The sequence below is a fragment of the Rutidosis leptorrhynchoides genome, chromosome 2 (assembly GCF_046630445.1).
Source record: "Rutidosis leptorrhynchoides isolate AG116_Rl617_1_P2 chromosome 2, CSIRO_AGI_Rlap_v1, whole genome shotgun sequence".
NCBI classification, from domain to species: Eukaryota; Viridiplantae; Streptophyta; class Magnoliopsida; order Asterales; family Asteraceae; genus Rutidosis; species Rutidosis leptorrhynchoides.
This window is the reverse complement of record NC_092334.1, coordinates 121305283-121315767: the sequence shown is the minus strand read 5'-3', so window position 1 is coordinate 121315767 and position 10485 is coordinate 121305283. Positions and strand designations below refer to the sequence as shown.

General features: G+C 35.8%; 2 protein-coding genes across 2 annotated transcripts; both read right to left on the bottom strand.

Moving 5' to 3' along the window:
* Positions 1-1956: 1956 nt before the first annotated feature.
* Positions 1957-2550, bottom strand: LOC139888214 (uncharacterized). Its single transcript, XM_071871239.1, has one exon. It carries the CDS (start codon positions 2548-2550, stop codon positions 1957-1959), a length of 594 nt encoding a protein of 197 aa, XP_071727340.1.
* A 48-nt stretch (positions 2551-2598) lies between these two features.
* On the bottom strand, positions 2599-4919 carry LOC139888213 (uncharacterized). The gene is made up of 3 exons (XM_071871238.1): positions 4659-4919; positions 3364-4484; positions 2599-3136 (listed from the first exon to the last, which is right to left on the bottom strand). Exons 1-3 carry the CDS (start codon positions 4917-4919, stop codon positions 2599-2601), a joined length of 1920 nt encoding a protein of 639 aa, XP_071727339.1.
* Between the last annotated feature and the right edge of the window lie 5566 nt (positions 4920-10485).

The window sequence follows — 10485 nt, the reverse complement described above, 5'->3', positions numbered from 1 at the left end:
TTGGATGGTGATGTTAAACAGATTTCGTACAATTGTAAAGACTTTGATAGCCAATTTTAGACAAGAAGGACAGAAGATTTGTTTAATCAAGAAGAGAAGAAAAGAAAAGATTAATCAGATAGGGATGGGGAATCTGCTACAACAGTTTTATAATCCATATATAATTAATATTTGTAATTAATATTAGTAATTAATAATTATATAAATAAATACAATATTGTTAATATTATTAATAATAATAAAAATATTAATAATAATAAATATGATAAAAATATTAACAATAACAATCATAAATAAATTTTAATAATACTTATTATGATTTTAATGATTATAATAATGTTTATAATGATATTTTTTAATAATAATATATATAATTTGTATTATTTTTATAATAATTATAATAATGATAATATATAATAATAATAATTCTTAATGATAATACTTAATAATAATACTAATATTGATCATGTTACATGTTTCAATTTTATTTAATAATATTAATAATACAAATAATAATATTAATAATAATAATAATGAAAGTAATAATGACTATATTTTAATTCATAATTAGATTTAATTTAATAATAATATTACATTTTATTAGTTATGTAATACATATAACAACACATTTGAATATTTAATATTAATATATATTAGCTATATTACAACATACATATAATATTAATTGTGTACTAAATCCATATATATATATATATATATATATATATATATATATATATATATATATATATATATATATATATATATTTACTAATATCTTATTTATTTTGTAAATTACTTTACATGTTTAGATCAAATGATTAAATGGTATTGTATTAATACAAATTAATGTATACACATATATATTTACCTACATATTTATTTACACACAATTGTTCGTGAATCGCCGGGAATAGTCGAAGGGTAATTGATGACATGAATATAGATTTCAAAACTTTCGAGACTCAACATTACAGATTTTACTTATCGTGTCGAAATCATATAAAGATTAAAGTTTAAATTTGGTCGGAAATTTTCGGGTCACTACAGTACCTACCCGTTAAAGAAATTTCGTCCCGAAATTTGAGTGAGGTGGTCATGGCTAACAATAAAAATGTTTTCATGACGAATATGAGTTGATAAATAGAGTTTTATCATTATTGGGTAATATAGATAAAACTATTCTATTATTTGAAGCGTACGAGTGAAGTTATCACAGAAAATTGAGATAGAGATTTTACTTTTGACTAGTCATGGTTGATTTCAGAAATAATATTCGTCTTATCTTTCAGAAAATAATGTGCGCACTCTTTTGTTGTAATATTTGACAATTTTCTGTTTATTATTTGCCTCCCTGATAGCAGCCATTAATCTTCGCTCTTCTATTAAATTCAAGTTTTCGCATAAGGCTTCACCATTTGCTTCTTCATCAAAGTTAGCAACTCTATGTGTTGGCACAAGAATTTCAGCGGGTATTACTGCTTCAGAGCCATATACTAAACTAAAGGGTGTTTCCCCTATGCTCTTCTTGAAAGTAGTGCGATGCACCCATAAAACATTGGGTAGCTCATCCACCCAACCAGTTCACTTTTCATACAACCGGTTTTTAATACCACTCACAATGTCGCGGTTTGTCACTTCACACAAGCCATTAGCCTGTGGATGTGCCACTGACGTAAAGTTTTAAACTTTATTTAAATCAGTACACCATGTTTTAAAAGGGTCTTTCGCTATTTGAGCGCCGTTGTCGCTAACTAATTCGCGTGGAATGCCAAATGTGCAGACAATATATTCCCAAACAAAATTACGCACTTGCACTCCAGTGATAGTGCGAACCGCCTTAGCCTCAACCCATTTTGTAAAATAGTCAATTGCCATAATTAGGAATTTGACATTGCCAGGACCTGCGGGAAATGGTCCTACAATATCAATAGCCCACTTGTAAAATGGCCATGGCTAATTAACAGGGATCATATCATGCCTTGGCAACCTATTCTGTGGTGCATGACTTTGGCAACTCTTACAACGCTTAACAAACTTTGCAACATCACGATATAAGGATGGCCAAAAGTAACCCATCCGCATAATTTTAGCCGCAATGGTTTTATAGTCTGAATGTAATGCGCAAGAACCGTTGTGCACTTCATCCACTATCATCTCGGCTTCAATTGGGCCAACACACCGCATCATTGGGCCAAAATATGACTTACGATATAAAATATCATTTTGAATGATGTACATTGGTGCTCGCTCGCGAACTAAACGAGCTTCATATTTATCATTTGGCAAAGCATTATTGCGGATATATTGCAGAATTGGTTCCATCCAGTTTGATTGTTCTTCTTCAACAGACGCAACCATTAGATCATTATCTATGGATTTGCATGGCAATTCCTCAACCAAAACTTGCTTTTGAAAGTGTGAAAATGTTAAATAAGCCAACTTACTTAACACATCCGCTTTCTTATTTTGACTCCTTGGTACTTGTGCAAGTTCAAAATGCTCAAACCACACAGCTAATTCTTGCAATAACTTCAAATATTTTTGCATTGAGGGGTCATGTGCGTCAAAAGAGCCACTAAACTGATTTCCCACTAGCTACGAATCTGTAAAAGCGCGCAACTTGGTAACATTCATTTTATGCTCGATATATAAACCCGCAAGAAACGCTTCATATTCAACTTCATTATTTGTTACATCAAAATTGAAACGTAGCGCGTATGTATGCTCTTCACCACTTGGGCTTGCTAACACTAAACCCGCACCGGCACCTTCTGCACATGAGGCTCCATCAGTAAACAAATCCCAAGTTTCGCCCTGTACTGGCTTCAACTCTGTTCTCCCATTGATTACCTCTAGCTCACCAGACATTTCCGTAAGGTAATCCGCAAAAACTTGGCCTTTTATAGCATTACGTGGAAGGTAAAAGATTTCATAAGTACCTAACTCCACTGCCCAAAACGCAAGCCTACCAGATATTTCTATTTTTGTTAAAACTTGCTTGACTAGTATGTTAGTTAGCACATGTACCGGGTGCCCTTGAAAATATCTCCTCAACCTTCGCGATGTTAATATAAGCGCATACATAAATTTTTCAATGGGCACATAGTTTATTTCGCTTCCCGCGAGAGCTTTGCTGACAAAATACAATGGCTTTTGTATTTACAACTAAAACTGAACCAAAAGCTTCATTTGCCACCGATATATAGAGGTAAAGAGTTTCGCCTTTAATTGGTGATGTTAACGTAGGCAATGTTTTCAACAACTTCTTCATTTCCTAAAACACGGTTTCAGCTTCGCTTGTCCATACAAATTATTTTTTGCTTTAAACAACCTTTCAAAGTCTTGAAAAATGGTAATTGCCTTTCAGCGGCCTTAGACAATAAACGCATTAACGCGGCTAACTTTCCTGTCAAACTTTGCACTTCTTTAACCGTCTTAGGCGCAGTCATGTTTTCAATGGCCGCTATCTTCTTTGGGTTAGCTTGAATACCCTGCTCAGTGACAAGATATCCCAAAAATTTTCCTTCTGTTTCGCCGAAACTACACTTCGACGGATTAAGCTTCATATTGATTCTGCGCAATGTATCAAACGTTTCCCGCATATCATCTAAAATACGTGCTTGCATTGTGCTTTTAATTACTAAATCATCCACATAAGCCTCGAGGTTGCGGCCAATTTGGGTTTCAAACGTAGTGTCAATTAGCCGTTGATATGTTGCACCTGCATTGATTAAACCGAAAGGCATCATTATATAAGAAAATATGCCTTTGCCTGTATGGAAAACGGTTTTATCTGCATCTTCCCTAGCCATTGGGATCTGATGATAGCCCCTCGCGGCATCTAAAAAACATTTATACGGAAAGGCATGCAGTGACTCCACCTTCAAATCTATTTCTGAAAGTGGATAATTATCTTTAGGACATGCTTTATTTAAGTCTTTAAAATCAATGCATATTCTCCATGAGCCATCAGGCTTTTTCACCAAAACTGGATTTGCAATCCATGATTGATATTGAACTTCGCGCAGAATACCAGCTGCCACCAGCTTTGTTACCTCTTCGCATAGCCACTTAGTGCGATCTAGAGCCATACCCCTACGCTTCTGAACTACAAGCTTTAAGGCAGGATTGACATTGAGTTTGTGTTCCGCGATATAACACGGAACACCAGTCATATCATTTTCGCACCAAGCAAAAACATCCATGTACTCCACGAGTAACTGCACGATCTGTTTCTTGGTGTCCGCACTAATATTGAGTCCAACTTTAATTTTTTGATCAGGATACTCAGGATTAACTACTACCATATTATCCGCAGCATCAACGCCTTCTTGAACTGCATTTTTCACATTTACAGCCGCACAAATAGGAATGACACTCGCTGAGCTAATCGTTGCAACACCTTTGGCAATTTTGAATTTAATCATGCCATGAATGGTAGATGGAACAATTCCGAATTTACCTAACGCGGTTATGCCCAACTACATATTGTAGCGAGAAGAAGTCCGCATAACATAGAAATCCAGTTGTGCTTGGCGTACTAAATTAGCATCATTTTCATCAAAAAGCACAATGTTTAAAGACAATAGCCCTATAGGCAATGAAGATTCTCCCGAAAAACCAGTTAGCTAGGCTGCGGTTGGCTGTAAGTTTGCCCTAATACTCTCTGGCAATTGAACAAAACATTGCTCATAAACAATGTCAACACTACTGCCATTATCAACGTGAACTTTCATAATTGTGATTCCAGTCTGCTCAATTTTGCATGATATTACTATCGGCATCTCAGAGAAATCCTCGCTTTGCATTTTTGGAAAACTTATTGGCACGAACTTCCATTTTTGCCGATTTTCGCTTTCTTCCTCTCTTTTGAACGTTTGCTTGCATAGTGCCAGCGGTATCACAGACGCTTCCATTATCATTCGGCATTTTAGCAATAATCAAATCGCCTCAAATTTCGAACGTATTAGCCTGTGAATCATCAGAAACTATACACGATTAAAATTAAACAAGCAATTTTGATTGTTTAATAGCAGAAAACAAAAAAATTCAAGTTTAATTTTGAACGTGTCCCACGGATGGCGCCTATTGATCAATCCTATGTTAATGAGTACTTAATTAAGGATTGAGTATAATGATATTAAGATGGAGAATGGGAAGTTTGATGATTATTTTGGGCCTTGATGATCGTCTTTCACTTTATCAATCAAGTGATCAACCACCCCGACCCGGTCTTGATTGTTAATTAGCATGATTCACCTTAACACAATGTAAAAGTTCCTTGGGCAAGATCACAAGAGAAAATTACAAAGGTCCAGGCAAATGACAGAGAATCAACCACCTATAAATGAGAAGCCGAGCTCTCTATTTATAGTTTTCAGAACATTCGCGGTGTGCGGATTATCTAACCATCCGCGCTGATTTAGCAAAAAAATCCGCAGTCTTCTATTAATGCGCCATAATCCGCAGACTTAACTTTCAGCGGATATGTCAAGCCTTTTGAATATACTTCGCGTAACTTCTGCTTTTAACCTTTAGCAATAAAATATACATATACAATGCTATGTATATGATCACTCCCCTTTATCTTTTTACATGTGAAAATATTAATAATACATGTTGCCTTTCAAAAAATTTACTATTTATTATCTATTTATTATTATTATTAGATAGAATAGATTATTAATTAAATTTTAAAAGGAGATCTCATTGTCAATGTCATCACTCGGGCTTAATCAGTCCCAGACTATATCATTTTTTTTACTAAAAATAATGATGATTACTATTAGGGTTTGGCTAACTTATGCTTTAAGGGCATGAGTTAAGCCTCATTTATTTCACTTAAAAATTCTCAATATATCACAAAATTTAATTCATTAAACTCTCAAATTTTTAAATTTACATATTTATTAATTACAATTTTATAATATTCATGAAAACATTTACATCATTAATTGTCCTTAACAACTGCCCTTATTAAAACTACTAGGAATCTTCATCAAAAATTTATAAGAACCAAAAACCGATACAAATGAAACATACAAAGAAAAGGCTTAAAAGTAAAAAACAAAACAAAACTTGCTAACTAGAACCGAGCCTAAGCCGGGCTTCAAGCCATCAATACAAAACCACTAATGAATCATAACTACCAACTACCAAACAATACAACAAACCAACAGCACGACCAAGCTTACCAAACAAACCCAACCAAACTAATTCAATTTGGACTAACTATTCCGGCCTCTCAAATACGGCTTTGAAAGCAAACCATCTGATTTTTCATGGACAACTTGTTTACTGATCAAACCAAAATCGTTTCGTACAGATAGATTTCGGATTTGAGTGCTTGATTTGGGAAAAAGAGTGGATCGAATGTTTTAACTCCAATAATTGTGCAAACCCTGATTTGAAATTTGGATTTCAAAGGCGTAAAATAATCGATTAGATTAACCTTATTCGATCAAAATCGAATAAGTTAATATCTTAAAGCGAGAATTAATTCCGATAACGACCAGGGTGGTGATCGGAGTTGTATTAATGACTGGAGAAATGCTACTGTAATTAATTTGGGCAGAATAACATTAATGCATCCAGTGTTGGTGGTTGAATGATCTTGGTTATGTATTTATAGGTGATGTAAGGGAATGGTGACGTGGCACGTGTCCCTTTCACGGTTGTAATGAACTTTGCTAATCCCAAGGTTTGACGTGTCACCTGTTCTTTTCATGGGAATAATCGAGCAGATCCTAACAAACTTTCCTAGATTCATGGGCTGACGTGGCGTGCAACTTGTTTGTATGTTTGTTCAGGGATCAAATACTCGTTTCGGGATGAAGTGTTTGCTCCGGGACAACGCACTTTCTCCGGGACAGCGTGCTTATCCCAGGACAGTATCCTTGTACCGGGTCGAAATACTGAACCGGGAAGTTGTGATAGTTCCGGTAGTGTATTTGTCCCTGCTAGGTTATCACACGTGAACGCCTTGATTAACCGGGAAGGTTTTGCTTTGTATTTACTCCAAGTGTTTCTTCACGGTGTCTGTCATGACCGACCAGATGATGTCGGTAGCGTGCATGCTTATCTGGGCTGGATTCTTATATGGCATTCCTGGCTAGCCGTTGTCCGACGTGGTCCTCCCCGGGTGCTACGCCGGGTGAAACCCTAGCCAGGATGCTACTTATTAGTGTCTTTTTGAGACAGATCATTATACGTATTGTGACGCCCCGTACAAAACCATCGTGTACGGTTCATCAACAACAGGATCATTACAAGGTCAAACACTGCATGCTGTTTGAATACCAGTTTTGCATTCATAAAAAGATAGCGTTTTACAAAAGATAACGTGCTTCCTATGAATAGAAGCGTTAACATAAGTATGTGACCCAAAGGTCCTTACAAAGCCATTGTTTGAAAATAACATGAGTTACGAATGCAAAGTAAAAGTTTCATGATTGAGACATCTCTAAGTAATGTAGCGGAAATCTAACACAGCAGGTCCATAACAGCAAGTCTATAACACCAAGATGGCAAGTCTAACAGTGGAAGCAACATCGTCTAAGCACCTGAGAAATACACGCTTAAAAGTCAACACGAATGTTGGTGAGCTATAGTTTGTAATCAGTAAAGTAATGTAGACCACGAGATTTCAGTGCTTCAATCAGCAGTTTAAATCAGTATGAAAAGTATATGCGTAACCGTGGGCACCCAGTAACTAGACTTAACGTATGTATATCACCCCCTAAAAGTACACCTGGCAAGTGTGTTTGTCCTCGAAGTATTAAACACCCGTTGTATGCTAGCGCGACTAGCCCGAGTGGGGTTGTCAAACCCTATGGATCCATATCTAAGATTCGCATTCACGGTTAGGAAATCAATGATTAAACGTTACCGAGCTAAGGGGAATCTTTGTGCCGTTTGTAACCCACACATATATAAAGTTTAAGTACTCGTGTCTAGTATGTAAAACGTAAAAAGCGCATGTATTCTCAGTCCCAAAAATAGTGAAAAAGTAGTAAAGGGATGCTATAACTCACAGTGAATAAGCAGTAAAAGTCGATATGAAACGTATGCAGGTAGTAAGTCGGTCCGAAAGGTCGTCAACCTAATTAAAAGGTCACTAGGTCAGTATGTTGTCCCCAAAAGTTCAAAAGTGAATAAATTAAGTTTAAGTGTCATCATCAACATCATCATCATTCATCAAAGCTAGGGTAAGTTTAACAAGAATAGAGATCGAAACAAAAGGCTGACTTTGGACAGCTGTTACGACCTCTATAAAAATCGAAAAGACGCGTAGTCAGTGGCCAAGGCTCCGTATGTGAGTCCTCTAACCGCTGACCAATTTTCAGAACCTAACACGTCTTCGTTTAACCGTGGTGACGGTTTAGTGCGAGTAGGTCAAAAATTTCAGCATAACGTTACAAAGGCTTAGTGACTTTCAGAAGGCTATAAATCCTAAACCGTATATCGGATTTAGGTGAGGCCTAAACGAAAAGTCATCTACTCGAAACGAACTATCTGAAGATAAATTTTCCAGAAGTCCAGGAGTCTGATTAGAGCCCGGAAAACAGTAAACAAGTGCTCCGGTGATATTCTTGGTGCTTGATGCTCATCACGGTTAGCATCACTTTGGCCAAGGTTCAATCATCAACACACAACTAAGAGTAAAATCTACCATTCTACAAGTTTTGAACATCAAGATTGCCTCTTTATTGCATAAATCCAATAAAGCTTCAACATTTGTCCTTTTTACACAAGTTTATGCATCTCCATCATAGGTGATGATGAAGACTTGATCTTTATCATCACAACAAACACAAAAAGGTTCCAAGTAAGTGAGATCTACAATAATAACTTAGATCTCAAGTATTAAGAAAACCCTAAGCTAGAAAGTTTGAATCTTTACAAGATTAATGAGACCATAAGCTAGAAAGCTAAGATCTAATGAAAGTAATGAGACCATAAGCTAAACAGCTAAGATCTTTAATAAAATAATAAAACTCTAAGCTAGAAAGCTTGGAACTTTAGTGTTCTTGAAGATCCTTAAAGCAAAAGACTAGATATTCAAGTTACATGAAGATCATAAACACAAGTTTTGATCTTTATAACAAAATAAAGAAATCATAAGCTAGATCTGACAAGTAAATGAAGATTCAAAGCTAGAAAGCTTGAATCTTTCTTGTTCTTGAAGGATTCAAACCCAAATTTGAATCTACAAGATATAACAAGATCAAAAGCTAAAAGCTAGATCCTTTAAATGATGATGATGATGATGATGTCATGGATATGAAGGGAAGAAGAAGAGAAAGAAATTTTAAAACTTACACTTTTTAGAGTGAGAAAGACTAGAGAGAGAATTAGAGAGTAAGTGTGTAAATTGTGAATGAGATCAAGTGTGAAATGGGATGAATAAGCTTGGTATTTATAAAAGGTGAGGGTGTGGGGAGGTGATGGTGGCCGTGGGTTTTGGGAGGGGACAAGGGGGACACCTTTTTGCTTTTTGGTTAATGGTTGTCTAAAGTTGGTGCTTATGTTAGGATTCCATGCAACATTATGGATTATGGTTAACAAAAATACTAGTATGTTCCCTCTAATAAATGAGCATTTATCTTACATATTATTGGGTCACTATTCATTAATAATTAGGCTAATTAAATAGTCCACTAGCTAGTGTAGGGTGGGCTAAAGTCCAACAAGGTAGAAAGTCCAACAAGACTAACTAGTTTGCTCTAGTAAATTACTAAGTGTAATTAAGCATCCAAAAACCCAAGTAATTGTTATTATAAAATAACAATTAGTATTACGTAGTTATAATATTCCGATTATGACCAAAGTTAAATGTGTACACAGTACGCAGTTTGTTCTAAACGTCAAGTGACATTAACGGTCATAAAGGCTTCCGGGGATCAAGTTAAGTAACCTACGTACTCAAAGGCACGTTTAAACATATAAATGAAAGTAATCCACATGTAGTAAGATCCCAGAGTATAATATAGCTCAGTACGCATAAATACGCAGTTTCATGAAAACACAAAGCACAAAAACAAGTCGAAAAAGTCGGGTCGTTACATTACCCACCTGTTAATGAAAATTTCGTCCCAAAATTTTAAGATGAGGTAGATGATTGAGTTGTGAAGAGGTGAGGATATTTATGTTTCATCTGATCCTCTCGCTCCCAAGTAAACTCAGGTCCTCGTTTTGCATTCCATCGGACTCGGACGATCGGAATCTTGTTGCGTTTCAAGGTCTTGACCTCACGGTCCATAATTTCAACAGGCTCTTCCATGAAATGGAGTTTGTCATTAATCGTAAGCTTCTCGAGAGGTATGACGAGTTCTGGTTCGGCAAGACATTTCTTCAGATTCAACACGTGAAAAGTGGGGTGAACTGCGCTCAATTGAGTCGAAAGATCCAAACGGTAAGCAACGGGTCCAACATGCTCCAAGACTTCAAAAGGACCAATATATCGTGGATTCAACTTCCCAC

What these genes read in the sequence shown, in the direction of transcription:
- LOC139888214 (XM_071871239.1), bottom strand. Translation starts at nt 2,550, where the DNA reads ATGCAAAAATATTTGAAGTTATTGCAAGAATTAGCTGTGTGGTTTGAG.
- LOC139888213 (XM_071871238.1), bottom strand. Translation starts at nt 4,919, where the DNA reads ATGGAAGCGTCTGTGATACCGCTGGCACTATGCAAGCAAACGTTCAAA. An exon ending in AATTGCCAGAGAGTATTAGG is followed by an intron (nt 4,485 to 4,658) that starts GCAAACTTACAG and finishes TACAATATGTAG; the next exon opens with TTGGGCATAACCGCGTTAGG. An exon ending in TTGTCTAAGGCCGCTGAAAG is followed by an intron (nt 3,137 to 3,363) that starts GCAATTACCATT and finishes GTATTTTGTCAG; the next exon opens with CAAAGCTCTCGCGGGAAGCG.